At 43.0% G+C, this 20,722-nt stretch overlaps 2 protein-coding genes and 2 pseudogenes across 2 annotated transcripts in view; 1 reads left to right on the top strand and 3 right to left on the bottom strand.

Moving 5' to 3' along the window:
- Positions 1-824: 824 nt before the first annotated feature.
- On the bottom strand, positions 825-4,855 carry LOC109465967 (annotated as a pseudogene).
- Positions 4,856-7,564: 2,709 nt separating this feature from the next.
- LOC109465965 (protein fem-1 homolog C-like) lies at positions 7,565-12,295 on the top strand. Its single transcript, XM_019763466.1, has 2 exons — positions 7,565-7,908; positions 9,412-12,295. The coding sequence occupies exons 1-2, from the start codon at positions 7,607-7,609 to the stop codon at positions 11,177-11,179; spliced, it is 2,070 nt and encodes a 689-aa protein (XP_019619025.1). The 5' UTR covers positions 7,565-7,606; the 3' UTR covers positions 11,180-12,295.
- A 2,341-nt stretch (positions 12,296-14,636) lies between these two features.
- LOC109465964 lies at positions 14,637-18,261 on the bottom strand (annotated as a pseudogene).
- Positions 16,022-20,722, bottom strand: part of LOC109465969 (uncharacterized family 31 glucosidase KIAA1161-like) — a 7,268-nt gene continuing 2,567 nt past the window's right edge. Inside the window, exon 3 of the mRNA XM_019763471.1 lies at positions 16,022-16,076. Coding sequence (XP_019619030.1) covers positions 16,042-16,076 — 35 coding nt within the window. The 3' untranslated portion in view covers positions 16,022-16,041. The remainder of the gene's footprint in view (positions 16,077-20,722) is intronic.

The following is a 20,722-nucleotide window of genomic DNA, read 5'->3' as shown; positions in this document are numbered from 1 at the left end:
GGGGGGATTCAAGTTACGAAGGAATAAAAGTTGAAACTATTTGAATTGCGGGTCTCTGTTGTCTTCAGTTCTTCAATCTTATTCTACAAATGCTGTGATTCACGCATTATTTTATGCTTTAACTGACTATCATATCTATTAACGTTGACTGCTGAAGGAAAAAAGGTTCTGCCATATTTTACAACAAACCCGGTTGGTTATATGGGTTCATTTTACACATTTCCTTTTTTCTGTATTCTTCCATTCATTCAATTTACCGTCTTACATCTGTTTCCCTGACCATGTTTTATTCAGAATAATGTAACAAGTTTCCCATGGTCACTATATAATATTTTGTATCAGAGTTGTGGACGGTGTGTATGGAATAAATACTACAAGCTATAAATATATTGGAACTTTTTCTGTTCTTGTTTTACTTTTAAATTAACAGATGAATAATATTGCTAACATTAGAATTGTCAGGAAATATGTGTATGAGCCTTGTACTTCACCCAAGTAAGTAGCAGTGGAGAGAAAAAGTTGCAACAGTATGTAAGGCCACTAATGTGAGCATACGAATAAAAAAAGTTTGGCAATAAAAAGTTTCCTTCATTATGAAATATACTTTCTAAAAATTCTTAAGATTCATGGTGGTGAGCATGATACTACAAATATCTTCTTTTCGTAAGAAAAAAAGAATATAATTCTTTGTGTGAGAATCAACATACAAAAATTTGAAGAATGTTTCTTGAATTTTCTTAAATGTCCCCTTCACAAGAAAATAGAAATTTGCAAAATAAATCTTATGAATTCTAGATAGACAAATAATCCACACAGCAGACAGGAAAATCTCTTCAACAGTAACTTGTTGACAAAAAACTAATTATGAGCATTACAACATAAATACACATGTACCACATATATTGTGTCAAAACCATAAGATGTTAACTGGAAATAGTTAACATGTAACATGGTGGTTTTGTTTGAACTTTCATACAACAGCTACTTGTAAAAAAATGCATATTATTCTAAGCATAAGCCTAAGGATAATAATGATCACATCTCACATTCCCTCATTACCTACAGCTTGAGGATTGGCTGGGCAGAAATCTCAATCCCCTCAGAGAATTAGGCTCTATAGATACAACACCTGGCAATCCAAACCTATGTACAAACTACAGGTGGTGTTGAGAAACAATGGAACCACAACAATAAATGCTGCTTGGTTACTGGTACTTGGCTCACATAGTAAATGATGAGGTTTCCAATGTTATCAAAACTAAAGAATCTTTAAAATGCAAAGAAGTTTCTTTCTCAGTACAATGTACATGTACCATGGCTCATTCTGAGATATGATGAAACACCAGGTCTTCATTTAAGTTCTGTCACTTCTATACTCCTGGGATCCTGCATTCTTATCTCTCAATATCTTTCTACCATCTTGAAGTCATGTAGAAAAGTTCACAAGACACCTTATCTTTGAAACAATGTGGCCCCTACTGTTGCATATGCAGCACCATAGCATGATAGGTAGCTTTACTAGCAGAGTCTAGCACAGAACAGTCCACTTTATGCCATCATCACCAACTTTAAAATCAGCAACACTTCAGTATGGTGACGCAGGCATGGCCATACACACCGTTCAGCAAGTGTCCTGCAGACTTGTATGTCTGGGTCTCTGGATCGTAGCACGTGATCTGTTTGACACCCCCGCTGTTGTAGCCTCCAGTGATGTAAATCTTGCCCTGGTACGCAGTCATCGCGCACATAGATGGGACAAGTACTGGCAATTTCACCCAATTCCAGTACTCCTGAGGTCCCACCTGCACATCCAGCCTTCACCAAGTGCAGCAACATAGATGGTAGCCTTCGAGAGTTGCAGCGGTGACGCGGCCTCCTGCTCGAGGCATGTTCCCCATTTCCTTCCACTGTGATTCACCTGGGGTGAAGCGGTACGTTGTAGCTGTTGGTTTGTGATCGGCAGCGAATCCACCCATCACGTATATGCTGCCGTCCAACACTGCTGCTGCATGGTGATACCTTGGCTGTGGGAGTAGGATCCCATCCTTCCATCTGTTCTGGTTCCTGTCGTAGATCTCCACACCCGATAGCGCCACAAAGTCGTCTCTCCCTCCAATTGCGTACACTTTCCCTTGAACCACTGCCAGCTTGTGATTGTACCGGTTGGTGTTCATCTTAGCAAGTCTGGACCAGGATTCCAGTTCTGGCTGGTACAGCCACACGTCCTTGGCAAAACTGTTGCCTGTAGACACGATGATGTCACTTCTGCCCAGAACAGCCACGGCAAAACCACTGTCGCTGTTTCTCTTCATTCTTGTCGTAACAGTCCAACTCATCTCTGTTGGTGCTGCAACTGTGGTCATCGTGACAGCATTTGAGATGATTGTAGGATCCTCAGCTCCAGTCCCCTGTTTCACTGTTCCTCCAATAACCACTAACGTCTCCTTCAGCCCGCTGGCACGGCGGGGACGCGTGCGCGGCGACTGGACCTCTCCTGGGAACAGCTGATATCTACGAGCTTCCGTCAAGACGTTCTGGCAAGCCTTGCGTACTGCGTCGTTGCTCTCCACATTCTCAATGAAGTACAGCCTGTCCATGAAGGGGAACCTGACCAGCTCCAGCAGTTCTTTCATCTCCTTCTTCCTCTTCCTGACGTCATGTTTGATCCAGGTCATCACGGCAGTGTACACGCTTTCCTCAGAGGCACCAAGGTCATCAGATGAGACCAGCTTGATGAGCTGTTCCTTTGTCAAATAAAGGAACTCTGGGGTCCCGCTGACAGCTGAGAACCTCCTTGTGACGTAGGACCATGCCCTCTTCTCCCAGGTCTGGGCAGGACAGCATGTTCCCCATGTGTACCATCTGCAGACAGTTCTTAGAGCTAAGATTTTCAGAGATGAACTTCACACATGCATCATGGACGGGTTGGATCTGGAAGAAGTTGGCGCCTTCCAGCAGTTTCACTGCATTGTCGTCTGTGATGGTGACCTTCGACGTGTACGCATAGTCCACAAGCAGCTGCAGGGTGTTGGTGCTGACCTGGTGAATGGTGACCTTGTGCTCCTGGCTCTCACGATGTCCGTTACAGAACATGGCACGAAAGTACCCGCTGCAAGCAGCGAGGACATTCCGGTGGCACGGGATCTCTCTTCCAGAGACACAGAGGATGACGTCTGTCAGCAGGTTGTCAGACCGCAGTTCCTGCAAGCCCTGCAAGAGGAAGCCTGCATGCGGATCGTGACAGAAGTCCTGTGATCGTGTTGACCCTGCCATCATGCCCTTATTCTGTAAAATACAGCAAAATAAATCTTTACTGATCAGTACTGCGGTATCAAAAGTCATTCAAATATAGGAATGTTGTAATTTTATGAATACCAAAGTCCACTGTGCTAGGACACAGTGATAAGCTAAAGAAAAAGCCCATTCAGTCAAAAAAGAACAAATAGCCTATACTTTGTGTGTATTAGATCCCAAAACTACCTCCCCCCAAGAATGGGAGGTAGTTTGGGGATCTGACACATCTGGAAGTGTTGGCACCAGAGTGTTACCATCATATACAGATGGAAGGATGCCTAGTCTCCACCAGACTCCTTTTGCAGGCTGAATACTAGTAAATCATAGAAATCGACCTAAAAAGGGATATACTTAGCCAGAGGAGTTTCCCAGGCAATTATATCCGCCTTTTAAGGCCAATTTCTATGTTCTATTCAGCCTGCAAAAGGAATCTGATAGAGACTAAAGGATGCCTACGTACTACTACTAGTAACGTTACTAGTGTTCAGTGTTACTGGGGTTACATTGTGCATTTTATAGGACAACCTTGGATTTGTCAGAAGATGACCACAAATGGGTGAAATAAACTAGAAAATGATGATAACTACTACTAGCACTTTCTCAGTCTGGTCCTTGAAGCTAAATTATTATAATACTCGCAAATTATGTGTATTCATATTGCACCAGACATAATACAGGAGTTATGCTAATTAGAGGGCTTGGGGGTATGCTACACAAACATATTTACCATAACAATGAGTCACAAACAATGCAGAAAGGTGTAACCTAAAGCTATCTGCATAATAACAATTGAAACTGGACAACAGAGAGCACAAAAACAACAACATGCAAATTTCAGCTCAGCCAGGGCCAAAATCTAACAATAGGGACCTGTGAAGATATTCTAACAATGAAGGAAGCAATGGGCCAAGCTAACCTCCACACACACACACACACACACAAATCACATTTTTGCACAAAATTATGGGAAACTACGGCTAGAGGAAGTATTGTTAGAGAATGCAAAATCTCTAGCTAGAGCGCATGACATGGAAACGAGAAATAATTCTGTCTGTTGAGTGTTCGCAAAAGTTTTGATGATTAACTTGGCGCATTAGTTTATATGCCATACATTGTAGTACTTTCAAATTTAGTTCAGTGGGGGAAATGCTGACAGTGAGTAATTTGGAGGCCGTGTTTCCCACGCGGGTACTAAAATATTTGCTGAAATTAAGCTGGTGTGTTACGCCGAAAGGCGGTTATACCGGCTATACAGATACAGATACAGATACAGAGATCAGAGAGATACAGTCTTACAACTAGTAGAAACAGATGGGTCTGCGAACCGGGTTTTCCAAGAAGACTAGAGATCGGCGCCGGCATCGCTTTATATAACGTTTGAAAGTTCTTTGGTTTGACAAGCTTAACATTACAAACACAAGAAGGTTTCCTTACCTATTAAACCCTGTAGTTTTAGGATTTGGTCCCACTGACTTCTGAAGTCTACAGGAATCGGAATGAAGCGCTCAACACCGACCGTCCCTGGGTCCTCTTCAGCTGGAATGCGCATCCTCGAATCAAAAAGCGCGGGAATCTGCCAGGAAGGTCGAAGGTTGTCTTAGGGACATTTGAAAATATGAGAGGGGGTGACAAGCTGTAAAAGATTTTTTCTTATTTAAAACACCGCTTTAAGATACCAAAAACTTACTGAAATGTCATATGTATCTTTTTGTAATTGCTCTAATGATGTTATTTGTCTACAATTTGAGCTAACTATGTCTAGTAATACACCTATGTCTAGTAATATACGAAATCCCTCCTCTGTTAATTAAACATGGAACATTCCAAGGGCGGAAAGGCGTGGCCCGACCTATGCCCTGACCAATCCGACCACGCACTTGGTATGTTACCAAGGTCTACCAAGGAGTGGTTATAGAAATCACCGGATATTATCCTAGTACATGTACTATGAAAGTTTATGAATCTAGGAACAAGCATGCTGGCCTAGAGTCAAGGAGCTGGCTTATGCTCCTGGAAACTATCTGGCGTTGACCTTGATCCACCCATGTCATCAATTCATGGCATCACATCAACTCTTTGCGTAGTAGTATAATGTCCTTGGTAAGGATACTAGTAAAGTGCTGTGAGTCAAGAATATCCACTGCTGGTCAAGATTATGATGCACGTATTGCTTTATTGTCTGTGCAGAAATAATATAGGATAACATGTGGTAAAGAAGTAATAGCAGGGCTCGAAATACTGTGTGCATGTACACCTTAGTGCACCCAGAATTGGAGCTGTGCACCCAAATATTCTACTAGGCTTGACGTTACGTATGTAACGTTAAATATGTTAACATGTAGTAGTATGTAAGTAGCCTGGGTACCATCCTACTTGTATGCCGGAGCTCCCTAGAAGGGAAGCGAGTGTGGGAGCACCGGCACACCGGCATACAAGTAGGATGGTACCGAGGCTAGTATGTAAGTGTCAGAATAATAAAATCATTGTTGTACTTTTCTTTGGAAATATTATTAAACATGATTAGATTTTGCTGACATTTAACTTATTTTTATCTTACATGGTGCACCCAAAAATGTAGAGTACGGCAAATGTTTTATTGGGGATGTAGCATCGGCCTGAAGAACGAAGGAATGTTAGCTCTAGAACACCTTTCAAACATCTACCACTGACCAGACACGTAACAAAGACATGCTCACTTGTTCTAGAACACAGAACTCAAAAGCGTCGTGTAAACAGACGTTGTCGTTTGCAGTTACTGCAAATACGTACGAGTTTTTGCTATACGAAAGCGAACAAACTTTTGAAATTGACGAAATGTTTTCAACGGGACGTCTCGTGGGCGCTGTCATAGGACGCACCGTCCGAAACTTCACCCAGCGATCTGCTGCGGTATCGCAGCCACTGTTGGGCCTGTCGTCAGGTGGAGGGGAATCTGTGGGCAGTACAAGCGGGCAGGCGCCACTCTCAGCGCCGGTCACCCAGGCGCCATCGGCCTCTCTGGTGAACGCCGTTAGCAGGAGACTGAGGTGGGACGGGTGCAGTCACCACGCCGCCTCCATCCAACCATTTATCCGGGAGAAACACGTCGCCCACCCGGCGGTCTGGGAAGAGGTTCTCACCGTAGACGACATGAAGACACGTCTCTGCAGCGCCTCGAAGGCTTCCCGGGTTCCCTACCCTAAGATTGTTCACGTTGCTGAACGCCAAAGTTCAAATGACACAGCAGAGTTGTCACAGGACATGGATACGCCGGTCCACAGGTCCGAGACCAGCGTGTTGAGACGGAAAGAAAGTCAGAAAATCTCCGTCCGGCCCGTCAAGAGTTTAACACAGCAGGAAGCGAAAAAAGCACATGTACGTAAGAGCGCAACTACTCATTGAATTAACATGAACGTATCAAGCTAGATAAGTTGGTAAAAAATTTAATTGTCTTCCTATCTGTTAACGTTGTTGAGTTGCAATTCAAATTTAATTTTGACACCACGGTAACTCTTAATGTACTTCTGTACTCCAAATAAAAGGGGATATTTTTGCGCCATTATCAGGGGCAAAGTTAAGAAAAGATGTTCCAGGAACAAGACGAAACTGATGATTAAAACTACACGTATAACGTTACTATCCTGTTCCTATTTCTTCTTTAGGCGAAAGTCCAGGGCATCTTGGACCTGGCAGTTGCCAACTCTGTCCACGGAGGGAAGAGGTCCTGGAACCGGGCGGAGGACAGGGTGCTCGGCGCCTACATGGTCCATCTGGCCGCCAGCGAAGTCGTCCTGAAAGGGAAAATCCGACAAATCCTCAGCTCCCGCGACTTCTACACACCTGAGAAGTTGGAGAAACTCAAGTTGGCCATGACAACGCTCCGCAGGGTGCGGAAAGTCAAGAAAATCATCGGCTGGTACTTCGCGGCAGTAGACAGGTGGGAGGCGAGAGGAAAGTGCGAGTTGGAAGAAGAGAAACTACTGACGTACCTGACTCTTCGTCTGGAGGACGAGGCCGACAAGTTGGACGTGAAGAAGAAGAAGAGGGGCAGGCTGGAGAATTTTCAAAACTTTTTGAGAAGCATGGGAGAGCTGATGTCCATTTGGCACTCGGGGGAGTAAAATTGCAGCAGATAGTCAGCGGGGCTTTCAGGTGACTGAACTGAAGAAGCGGGTTGAACGTTCATCAGAAAAACATCGAGAGCAACCGTATTTCATTGGTCACCCTATGGAACCTCGTCGCTTTCTGGACACCTCCGTCTAATGTCGAAACTGGTGAGTAAAAATATCGACGTATTCTCAGATGGAAGTGCATGGCATCTTCAAGTCACTAGATGTCGCTTTTGAGACACAAAGGTCGTCTGCGTCCGATCAAGATTTTACGACAGTCGCAAACGACTCCACATAGCATCCGCCATGTTTTGCCACAATCGTTACGTCTGCTGCGAGAAATTCGGCAAATAAAGAGGAAGTTTGGATCGCAAATAAATAGCTGCCATGTTCATCGTTACTCTTTCATGATACCCCAGAGAGGCGTTTCTCCCATGGAGAACAGAGCGGCGGTGTACGACCTGGCCAGGGAGGGGAAACTGGCCGCGCTGCGGACTCTACTCGACCAGCAAAGTCCAGAGATAAGGTGATCTATATAAACCTTCTGGCATTATGCAGGAATATTTAACTTGATCTGACACGAGAGCACATGATGTTGACGTTACGTGTATTAATGCTCCATCTTTGGTGTCAAATGTAAGATTCAATGCATTACATTTACCTCCTTGGCTGGAATACGTCCCTATATCATGCTATGTGAAACTGAAAGTACGTTTCTGATTTCATAATTTATCACCAGTACTTCCTCTCGATTCAGCGTTCAGATCGCAAAAACTCAGAACATCAAAAGCTTTTCATTAAGAGCAAGGACACAAGGTTCAGACAAAATATAGCAGAGATACAGATTTCTTTATCCTAGTTAATATATACTAGTATTACTATAATTTAGGTATTAAAACATGGAGTAATATCCTTAGGCATGACATGGTATTACAAAAACACATAATGTCTAGAGATCTGTGTCAGTTCGTTGCTTGTTCAGCAAATTGTTTCTTTCTTCCTTGTTCGTTTTCACCTCCTTATTTTATAATTATTATATAAAACAAGTACTAATACCTTCTAAATAACAAGCCTACGAACACAACCTTAAATTTTACATGGCCAAAAAGAACTGCCCAGTCAGGTTTTCATTTTGTTTACTAGAACGTAATCGACAGACTAGTTCTTATACCTTAATCAAATTCCTGTAATATTTATCAGGAAGGAAATTTTGATTTGCTGACGTTCAAAGATGCATTTGGGAGTCCTGTAGTTGTATATCCGTCATTTATACGAATTCAGCAAAAACATGGTTGAATACCTGAAACTCATTACATGTGTATTGTGTGCCAAGCTCATGCAATTTGCAGATGTAACGTTAAATTGAAAATACCTTACGAGAAATGAAAACAGAAAAGGTTAACTAAGTTTGGAACTTATGATTTGAACATTTGCGTATCATAGACTAGTAGATAGTACATGAAACACTTAGTACATATCAGGACTATGTATGGAACCATGGAAACAAAATCAAGATAATATAGCTAATGTTAGCTCTACAAACTTTTTAGTAGAAGTATATACTAGTACATGTAATTTACAAAATGATATCTGTAATGTAACAGAAGCATGAGTCAGTGCTACCAATTTTTGTCATCGGCTTAATATTTCAGTTAGAAGAAAATTGGTATTTTCAGCTCTGTTCATCATCATCATCCGTCGTCCCTGTCGGGCGGGGTAAGTTGCTGCACGACCGTACTCCACAGGGATCTGTCCGCCATGGTTGATTTGAGGTCTTGTATATCAAATCCCGTGTCTCTGGATCGGAGATGGTTCTTGGGTAGGTCAGTTTTCTAGTATAGGTTTTCCCGCTAGGCCTCCAGAGAACAAGTGACGAGATGAGATGATTTCTCCGCTTGCCCTAAAGCAGTGACCAGCGAATCGAACACGTCTCAGCTCTGTTACACTTACACAGTATTTGCAAGATGTTTGTAGAGAAATAGGATTTGAGATGCAACAATACGTCAGTTTTCCTTTTATGCCTTTTCAGATCGGCACTTCTGAATGCGACTACAGAAGGCTCGACTCCCCTCATCGCAGCTGCGCGGTACGGCCACCTTGATGTCGTGAACTATCTCATCGAGGACTGCTGCGCCGACGTGGAGCAGGGAGGGTCCGTCACGTTTGACGGGGAAACGATAGAGGGCGCCCCGCCGCTGTGGTGCTCGTCGGCTGCCGGCCATCTCAACATCGTCAAGTCTCTCATACAACATGGCGCCTCTGTCAACAACACCACGCTCACCAACTCCACCCCGCTCCGAGCCGCATGTTTCGACGGCCATTTTGAAATCGTGAAGTACCTGGTCGAGCACCACGCCGACCTTGAGATCTCCAACCGTCACGGTCACACCTGCCTCATGATCGCCTGCTACAAGGGGCACAGGGACATCGTAGAGTACCTACTGAAACTGGGCGCAGACGTGAACAGGAAGAGTATAAAGGGCAACACGGCCCTGCATGACTGCGCTGAGTCAGGAAGTCTGGAGATCATGAAATTGTTGCTGAAATACAAGGCCAAGATGGCCAAGGACTCGTACGGCATGACGCCGCTCATGGCGGCGAGCGTCACGGGACACACCAACATCGTTCACTACCTGATCGCCAGGCACGAGTGTTCTCGGAAAGAGAGGATTGACGCGCTCGAACTCTTGGGCGCAACGTTTGTGGATAAGAAGCGGGACTTGCCGGGGGCGTTAGAGTACTGGAGGATGTCCATGGACGAACGCTTTGCCAACAGGTGGGACATCGTAACCAAACCGCCTTCCAAGATGGTGACGGCATACGACAATGTCGTGGAGGTTCAGACGTTCCGGGAACTGGAGGAACTGATGGCGGACCCAGACGAGATGAGGATGCAGGCTCTGCTGATACGGGAGAGGATTCTCGGGCCCTCTCACCCCGACACGTCGTACTACATCCGTTATCGCGGCGCCGTGTACGCGGACGCGGGCAACTTCGACCGCTGCATCGTCCTGTGGACGTACGCCCTGGACATGCAGCAGTCCAACCTCGAACCGCTCAACCCCATGACTCAGAGCAGCCTGCTGTCCTTCGCAGAACTTTTCTCCTACATGTTGCAAGAGCCTCCACCCAACAGTTACAACACCAGGAAGCTGACCTTTCTAGACACCTTGACTGTTTTTGCCAAAGCCGTAGCGGAGGTGGAGAAAGGGATGCTCCACTACATGGCGACCCCCCTGCAAGAGAAGGACATCACGCATCTCAACAGGGCTATCCTCATCATCATGCACTTGATATGTCTCCTCACCAAGGTCAAGTGTACTGTGAGGGAAGACTTCCTAAAACGGCAGGCGGTGTACCGATTCTTACACCTCAAGCCGCGGGGGGCAAAAGGCATGACTCCACTGCATTTCGCGGTGGATGAGGCCACTACGACTGTGGGGAGGTACCCGGTATGCAAGTTTCCATCTCTAGAAGCTGTTAAGATATTAATTGAGTGCGGGGCATGCTTGAACGCGGTGGATGTAGAAAACAACACTGCGCTGCACATAGCAGCAAAGAACAACCAGGCGGACATCATGAAAGAGCTCCTCAAGGCAGGTTTACACTTCGATGCCTGCAACCTGGAAGGCAAGACTTCCTTCGACTTGCTTCCAAAGAAGTCGTTGGAGAATTCCATCAATCCCCTCAACTACACTTCCTTGCAATGTCTGGCTGCCAGAGCAATCAAGAGGTTCCAGATCGAATACAAAGGAGTCATACCGGCAAAACTGGAGAGCTTTGTGGCAATGCATTAATCATAATCATGAACTTGTTGCATAATGTTGTGTGAAAATCGGGCAGTGAATTGTAGATGTTTGAATCTACCATTTGGCATACTAGCAATCTTATTGATGGATCTGTGTCAAGTTTAACTTTGCTGGCAAACTCTGATCACATAATCTGTATGTTTTTTGCAACAGGTATTGTTTTTGCAACAGGTATTGTTTCAGGAAGTTGATACGAAGGGGTTAGGTGGCACTATATTTGTGCTACAATTTTATCCCTTCTGATGTATTTTTGACGTACTTTATTTGTCCTTACATTTTACAAAGCAACCAATTTCCGACTTTGAAATGAAGGGTGGGACTTCATTTGAAAGTACAGTGATTCTAGATAGAAATTATAATTGCAGATTCATTATTACATCTGCTTTTTGTGTTTGATGTTTCACATGATGACTACATGATACATGTATGTGGTATGTATTAAACACTCGTAAACTGTGGTGAGAAGCTGATATATGTCAAGTAACAAGAATGGACTTCAACATTCTTAAAATGGGATCCATCTTGCTTTGCATAGAACACCTTTGATCCAACCTCAGGTTGTGCAAAATGCTTTCAGACTGAAATGTAATTGGGGAAGGGGCCTTCAATTTTTGCCATTTGCCAAAATATGATATCTCGGACAAATAGTGAAATTTTTGTGCTTGAAAAAACAAATGGTAATTGGTAAAAAAGGAGTGTTATAATATTTTAAATGGACAATCCCATGTATGGAACCCTCAATCCATTGCTGCAATATAGTCAAATCTATCTGATATGGAATGGAAGTTGTGTGTTGTCAAAGTAGTTAAATACTTGTTGAATTTGAAAGCAGTTGACCATACTTATGACCTGTTCATACAGAAGCTAGCATGTGAATAATAGTAATTATAAGTATGAAAACTATATCCATAATCTATTTCATAAAGCTGGTTCAGTTGTACATTGGTTTTTTGAAACTACAAGACAGTATACATATGTATTATGATAGTAAATTCTTTTTCGTAACACCAACTATTGGAACATTTTGAGGCTTGTGACCATTATATGGTGACTTTGCTGTGTCAGAATTTACTGCAAAAGGTGATGATAAACAGATTTGTGGATGAAATTGTTAGTGTGTGGGTCTCTGTATTTAATTTTTTTGTTAAATAAGAGTTAATAAGAGATACAGTCAAACTTGCTTGCAAAGCAGCCACTTTTATAAGCTGGCCATAACAACCAGTTTTTCTCGATTTTTCCCATAGAAGTAAGCATATGCATAATGCAGGTACTTATTTCGAACCCTGATAATGTATTTTCTTCTAAGTCTGAAAACCAACAAAAGAAATTTGTATGGTCCATCCATGCAACTTCAAACCAAAGAGTGCAGCCTATGCCAACACGAGGGAAAATAACAGCAGCTTGCTATTGCCAGTGATGCATCCAGGTAAGTTTTACATATACATTATTTGCTTAATTTTATTTCTTGAATCTTGGCAATCTTGCAATGGTCCAAAATAGCTCCAACTTAGGCAACTCCCTCAGCAGCAAATCGTCCCTCGCGGCCGCATATTACTCACGTTGCTCAGAGAAAAAATAACGCTGACGCCCAACAAGACTGCGAAGGAGGCTAGCTCCAACTATGCATTGAGTGGAGCTGGTATGTTATTCATGTAGGTCAAAGTTAAATAATTCCCCTAAAGGACCCTGTAGGAAGGTCTAATTATTGAGCATAAATTACCTTGCAGTATTTTGAAGTGGCTCAAGTCTCTTCATTATATTGGAAAGGCATAAGTTAAGAAAACTCGAGTATATAGAGGATGTTCATATCAATAAGACAAAGTGAAAATCATTTCAATGTTGAAGATATTTATTGACCTATTTTCATATTGACAACCTATAATTTAACATACATTTTCACAACAATCATCTGCATACATAATAGATCAATTCATGCTCAAAACTGAGAAGTTGTAAAAAAAAAACGTACATTTGTGTAATAGCTGAAGTCATCTCAATTGTGTCTTTACTTGAGAGTAAGGCAGCACTTGGGTACATTACATACCGGTATATATTTACAACGCTTTTCATAAATACAACATGCAGTAATGAAAATACATCCTTAATACGCGCAATGACTATTTCACTGAAAGACAGGTTAAGCTACTGTGGTGTACATATGTCTGCAAGACAACCTATGTACTAGGCAGACCACACACACACTTCTCTCAAGTTATCACCTCTTTGTACCAAGATATTTTTTTCTGTGAGTTTGTCTGTTAATGTTATTATAGGCACGTCTCACTGCAGTGAGAGAAAATAAATGGCTAAAGGTCAGAGCTGTGGGAATGACGGGAAGTCAAGTTGGTAGAATTAGTTATTTATCAACTTTATTTGACAACTGGCAGACATTCCAAATCAGGCAAGGGGTCAATGGCTACTCTCCAAGCAGAGGTTCAGGTTCAGGCGTATTTCTGGTGTGTTTTGCATTTTTATCTGGCTTCCTTTTCTGTTCTTTCCTTTTCGCCAGCCTAATTTAGGGTTTTATGGTAACTGTCAGGCAAATGGATACTGCCTGGCAGCTACCAAAAGATCTGCTTGGAGATTCTTGGTTGTCCATCATTGTTGATGAAGTCATTGCTAATTCCCAGAGAGGTATTGTTTTTGGTCTGTCTGGTTTTTGCAGTTATTTCCCACATTGTCATGTTCACTGTTGACTGACAGGAGGTCATCACTGGGCACAAATGTTATCAAAACCTTATTTGCATAATTTATAAGTGACATATCCAAGAAACTCTAATTATGTCATGGAAGTATAAGATCTCTAAACTCTTGCTCCATGTGTTTGGGAGATTTCACTTCAACTACATGTTAATACAGATCCTCGTCATTTATTGTTTAAAAGTTTAAAGTGACCAAGAGTGCTGATTGCATGTACAATGTATACATTCATGTAAGTGATATCATTAAGTTGTTTACATAATGCCTTTGTACTGACATTGATTTCACTGTTGTCATCTTCATCTAGTCCGGCAGCTGCTAGTCAGTGGCTAGAATCCTTTAGACTTCATACAGGTTACAAATCTATAATATACCTTAGCTTTATGTTAGTAATTCTCAACACCATCAGCTACCTTACATCAAACACCTTCATCATCAGGGCTCAATATACTTTTCTTTGCATACCTGCACTACCTGAGCCAGACAAATTTTACCTGTAAAACTGACTTAGAAAGCATAGATCACATCATACTAAAACTGTTCAGAAACCTTTGTCATTATTTCTCTTATACTTCATAGGTAGTAACAGTCAATGCAGCAAATATAATCCACATAAACATTTGTTTATAAACCTAGTCCATGTACCAGTGCAGGTTTAGTGCAGGTAGACATCTGACAGAAATACCTGCACTGCTCCAATTTTACCTGCACTAACCTGCATATACCCAGTACATGGACCAGGTGCAGGTAGACAACAGAAATACCTGCACAGCTCCAATTTTACCTGCACTATCCTGCATATACAGGTGGTATTTTGAGCCCTGAAAATGTATTGAGAGTTCTGCCGCTTCTGCGTACTCTGAAATTCACAAAATCCTAGTTCATCACTGGCCAGAGGTAATGCAATGATATTATCTGTATGATATAGGCATTACCAATATCTGATAAATTACACCTGATAAGAAGAAATTACCACGGCAATTAGAAACTGACCATTAGCAGCCATATGCATATATGCTACTATTCTACATGTAACATTATGTTTTGCATGTAACACCTATATTGCGTATGTATGGTGGATGTATGGTGTGATGGTATACTAATTTTACTATGGCATCAATGTCAAACAGAGATGTACATGTACTTATAAAAAGTGGCTGGACATTTCAGGAATACATATTTTATACACATGTAGGATGGTTAACATGTAAAATAACTTCAATACTAGTACATGTGTATAACTAGTAAGCAGTATGACAACATAAGTTTTTCTTACAACATATTTGGCATCTTTTCTACAAACTCAGGTTTAAAAATCACAGAAATTTTATCTTTAATTTGCTGCATATTTTGTATATACACAATTACAGATTGATAATGATCTCTGATGTCATGAGTAATATTTAGGCAATACGCAACCAATAGAAAATATAAAAGAAGCAAATGTGAGCAATAAAGTTGCATTTTCTTTGCAAATTGCATCCGTGAAACTCATGTTTCAGTGTCAACTCTAGTAAAGTATGCAATTTCATACAGATTAACTTGATAGTCCTTCAGCATTTGGCCACCATTGTAGACACTACCATCTCTAAGTCCTTCTTTCCACTTGAATCCAGTGGGAAGGTAGATGTCTCTTGTAGTTGAGGATGGATCCAGGATGGGTGCAACTAGCGTTGTGTTACCGATGAGAAACTCAGAATCCACAACTTGCGCGATGTTGTCCTTCGGTGCGACCCACCACAGCGGACGGATGATTGGCTCCCCTGTTTCAAGGCTCTCGCTTGCGAGTTTGACCATGTTTGCGGTCACGACGTCCTCCCGTAACTTCAACATCTTCTGGGTGAACTGCACCACGTCCTGACTGAACAGCCACGGTGGCCAGGAGAATTCTAGGACGGGAAGAAAGACGGCCAGCTCCAGCCAGCGTATGTAGAGTTCTCGGTCGGGCCGTTCCTCATCGGAACCCCCCACTGGGCCGGGGTTCACGAAGGGGTATCCCAGAATGCCCATGGTGAGGGCGGTAGGCACGACGGACTTCAGGCCGCGTCTGCCGTCCCACGCAGAACGCCTTTCAGTCATGCGGACAAACATGGGCATGTCCTGGCTCTTATAGCCGACTCCGATTTGAGTGCTTGGACCAAATTCAGCAGCTATTTGCTAACATACAGCGTGGCATACTCGTCTGGTACCACAAGCTCTGACTCTGTTACAAACCCTGCAGGAAGGTAACTGACTTCCCCGCCATCAAAGTACACACCATCACACCCAGAACTCTGCAAGAGGCTTCTGATTTTACCAATAAACCATGTCCGGGCATCTCTACTGGTCACGTCAATAACAGTCCCGTAACCGTTCCACCATTTAACAATCCCCGGGGCATTTCCCTTTGCACTGTTAACCCAATGGCCTTCTCTGAGACCTTCAACAAAAGTCATAGAATCATAGTTTGCAAATGGATGTATCCATAAACTGACTTTAAACTGTTCCTGTTTCAGTTGTCCTATCATACCAGCAGGGTCGGGAAATTTGCTTGGATCAAAGTCAAAATCGCCATACTTCGTGGAGTAACCATCGCCGATTTCAATCACACTGTGAGTGAGATTGTTGTTTGTAATACCGGTTGCATAGTTGGTGACAGTCGTTTGGTTCGTGCTTGACTTTAGGTACGGCCATGTGGCCCATCTAGGGGACTGCATCAGTGTTGTGTCTGGTTGTACGGACTTTGTGGTGTTCACTCTTGGCAAGATATTGTCTAACACATACTTGTGCACAGCTTTTACATCAGAACCAACACAGAGACTGTAATTAAGCATGGGTTGTGCGTTCTTGGGATCGGGAAATGGCGACCTGTCATACCACGCCTTTAAACACAGTTTTTCGTTGCTGATCCCCACGTGTAGAGGGACCTTGTCGTCGACGACAACCGCAACTCCCGTAGACGACAGAAAGTAGCGCTCCAGGATGGACCCAAACCCTTCTGGCTCCATTCTCAGATCTGAGGACACGAATGGTACTGTGGTTCTGTTTCCTTTCTCTAACGGCCACTCCTGTGTGTCCATCTCTCCCCCTCCATACCAGTGTCCTGGTAGCATGTTCAAGCAATCCTCTGGGGCCAAGGTTGGCTTATAAATCTCCCAGACTATACGGTAACATTCCACTGCATCATTAACGGACCTAGACGTTATGTGCACCTTTGCGAAGGTTTTCCACTCCAGACAGACAGTATTCTTCCCTCCGCACCAGTACGGGACGACGTGGTCCGGAAGGTGCACGCCTACGCGGCCGTCTAGGATCTTCTTTCCCCGCCGATTCTCCAAAGAGAACAGTTTGGTCTTCTCGAACAGTCTGTAGGTGTGGCCGATGTCGGCTTCCAGTTCTGGCTCCTCGTAGAAGTACCAGATCGTGATGACCCCTCCTATGATCAGCACGGCCAGGAAGAAAACGCACGCCTTCAAGCGAAACTCTCGCGGCTCTTTGGGGCCATCCGAAGGCGGCGCATCTTCCTTAACGTTATCGGAAAACTTCACGGCGTTTGGGCCTTCTTCTACATCCACAAAGGGGTTCTGAGAAGTGTCCGACTCAGTTCTGTCCCTGGCGCCGGTTGGAGAAGGCGGGACGTTCGGAGTCCATCGTGGAACTGCCAGGCGCTGCTGATTGTCATCAGTGTCCACAGTTTGAACCTGAAACCTGGTGTTCTTCTGTGGTTCACTGGTTTCATCCACAAGCACCTCTTGTGAACCCTCCATGACTCTACTACAACAATGGCAGGTTATTTCTGAAAGACAAAGGGCGATACATTATGATACAACTCCTGTAGGGACATATTGAAATCTTTCTAAGAGTGATTTTTGTGATCTGCTGTAATATTAGAAATGCACAATATTCTTCTGTCGGGCAAAAAATTTCATCAACACTTCTAGGGCACCATACCGTTGACTAGATCTAGATATAAAGCCTAAAGGGGGTTATAAAATGTTGGCACAAATTATAATATGTTACCCCCAACACTGGCCCCGATGTTACGTCCCTGTACAGTGGCAACTCAGACTAATCATACCATACTGTTTATGCATGTCGCGTACTGGGGCCACACTCGTGACATGACACCGTTATAATTTCTATTCGGGTCTATTTACTTTCATAGCCCCCGGCCCGCCCCCCTCCCCACCGGAACATCCGTTCTCTTTCATTCAAGAACAACTAAAAAAACATCCGTGGCTACCTTACCAAATGAATTGCACAGTTAAAGCAATGTGTCGTCTTTCATTACCCAGCTGCTAGCCGATTTTTGGTCTGGCCTGCTAAAACTTTCCATATCGGAGCGGCGCTTCTCCAGTTCGCACCGGATCGACCTTGGTGACTTCTGCTCGACCCGAAGATACCCGACTTTTGCCGATGTCACTCGAATTTCCATTCGGGACATGTCGGCCTTCTCCGGCAAAGTTCGGCAAAGTTCGCGGTTTTAATCCACCACGTGACTCCCGTGTCGACCGAGGAGAAAGAAGCGTGCCCGAAAAAATTATGGCTGCAAATAACTATTTCGGGTTTACCCACGGAGGGACCCAATACGGGTAAGTATTTCCTCACCTTATTGTGGAAAATGTACCGGGAGGGAGTAGAAATAGTCCACATCGCAAGTAGTATCCGCAGAATCGAGAAAAGATGGTTTAATTTCGTCCTGACAATCTGATATACTACCTTGGCCAAGATGGCGACTGGTTACCGCATGCCGCAAAATTCTGATGTCATTTGCGGACTAAATAACATTACCGATCCAGGATTTAGAATATCCAGAGTGGAGAATTGTTTCTGTGCAAGATTTTGAGCATATTTTGTGAGGGAAGGAGGTTGTTGTTGGTGGTGTTTAGGTGTGAGACTTTGGTATAAATGCCGGGTGAAAGGCCTTTGTCTCGCCTGTCTGGAGAGGCCGGCGTCATCAACGTACATGGACAAAAATTATTGGGGCAGCTGTCACCAACGCTTACCAAGACCGATGTTTGGGCGATACGAAATTATATGCCGAACAGAATTTTTTCTCATACCCTTTGTCACTGTTTGTGTTTTCAAAGATGCAGTCTTTGTTTTTGACCTGTAGCTTATCACAGATAGAGGTTGTAGTGCGTTGAAAATTATGGTTTGATGGTGACCTAGATTTTTTGTGCAAACACAAATGCTCTTGCTCAGTAATTAGATTTCTGTGACCCCAGGCTGAATCTGCTACAGCTTGTGCTTGGTTCCCAATCGATCTCAGGAAATCTCTGCATAATTCAGGAAGGGTCTCTTTCACTAGTTTAGAGCTTTTCCAGGAAAAAGATAATAAATCATTACAAGACTGGACATACTTTCTAACCATGTAATCACACCTTGTAGGCCGCCAATACTTTCATAAGGTAATTTGTTGTTTGCATTTTTTTAACTCTGGAGAATTCTGTGTTTGCAAAAATTACCAGGGCTTCTGGAGTCAATAAATTTCCATGAAATCAGTGTGAGAAAACTCCCAAGCACAGATACATGAATGGCTTTGCCCAATATCAATGTAGATGTAGATAATTAATTAGATGCAAGACATTTCCCAACATGTGATCAACACAAATCACCTCACAATATGATGAATAATTTGCCATTCTTATCTCACAGAGAGGCATTTAATTTTAAACATGTACATACTGTCAGTTGTTCATAAATGGTGTTTTGTTACACTTGCACCCTGACTTTGCAGGATGAAAGTTGATATTATCATCCTTTTTTGATACCCCAGAGAACAGTTCTCTGACAAGCTATGGTCATGTGTTGCTGTGGTATTTCTAGTCAGTGTTCGTTCCCACGAAGTTTGTCATCGTGAGAATTGCTTTCAAGGCAATTTGTATGACAGTCCTGTTGCCATACAAAAGAGAACTAAGCCAGGGATAAAGGGTTGAGTCTAGGTACGTGGAATTGCCTTCACTCACTGTATGTCGTTATTCTGAGCCCTGTAATCCTTAGAAATGCACCAACCAGGTACATAGGAGTCGGAGACAGTGGGAGTCACTGCATGCTTATGCTAATGCGGGCTACTGTTCCTGACGTTATGCCCAATCACGCATGATGTACAAGTTCCACCTTGTACATCCTGTGCTTGCATAGTTAGTTTGGCACTAGTTATGCCTATAGTATGCCCTTCCTTCCAGTAATGTCACAGACAACTATTGGGTACTAGTGCCACTTGAACTTTGTTAGTGTCCAATAAAATCAGTCAGATACTCACAAGCTCACTCAGTACCTTGTTTTTTAAATTTGCCTCCCCAATTCCTGTCTCACATTATGACAACCAAGGTATTTCTGTCCTGTTGATTGGTGAATTTTTCCCTGGCTTTCCATAACTTCTTTTCCATGGGTTGGTTCCTGCAGTATCATTCTGTTTATGTACGGTTTCATCAGTCTACAGGAATAGACTGGCCCTGGCTGAATTTTTTGTCTGTAATGATGACTTTGCCAGAGCGTCAAAACTTACGATTATATTACTTTAGATTCTGAGCAATTTATTTGTATTACTTAATTGGAATGCAACCATTTCCGATTTCTATAGCAGAAAAAAAAGATAGCTGATCACTGTACATTTACTGTCACAGTGGTTTTATTTTAGAGTTACAGTAGGAGGGAAAAGGATGTTGAAACAACATAGTACAGTTAGTTGTTGTACATGAAAACACCATATTTGCACACAATTTGATGTGAATGAAATGAAAACAGACACTGCAAAAATAAAACAACTATAAAAGTTTCAAGATTTACAAAATTCTTTTTCTAGATTTGGACATTTTGTATCACGATATGTTAATTTCTTAAGGTGTA

Source organism: Branchiostoma belcheri, unplaced genomic scaffold, assembly GCF_001625305.1.
Source record: "Branchiostoma belcheri isolate BF01 breed outbred unplaced genomic scaffold, Haploidv18h27 scaffold16, whole genome shotgun sequence".
NCBI lineage: Eukaryota > Metazoa > Chordata > Leptocardii > Amphioxiformes > Branchiostomatidae > Branchiostoma > Branchiostoma belcheri.
The sequence above is the reverse complement of the archived record's forward strand: the minus strand, read 5'-3'. Positions and strand labels throughout refer to the sequence as shown.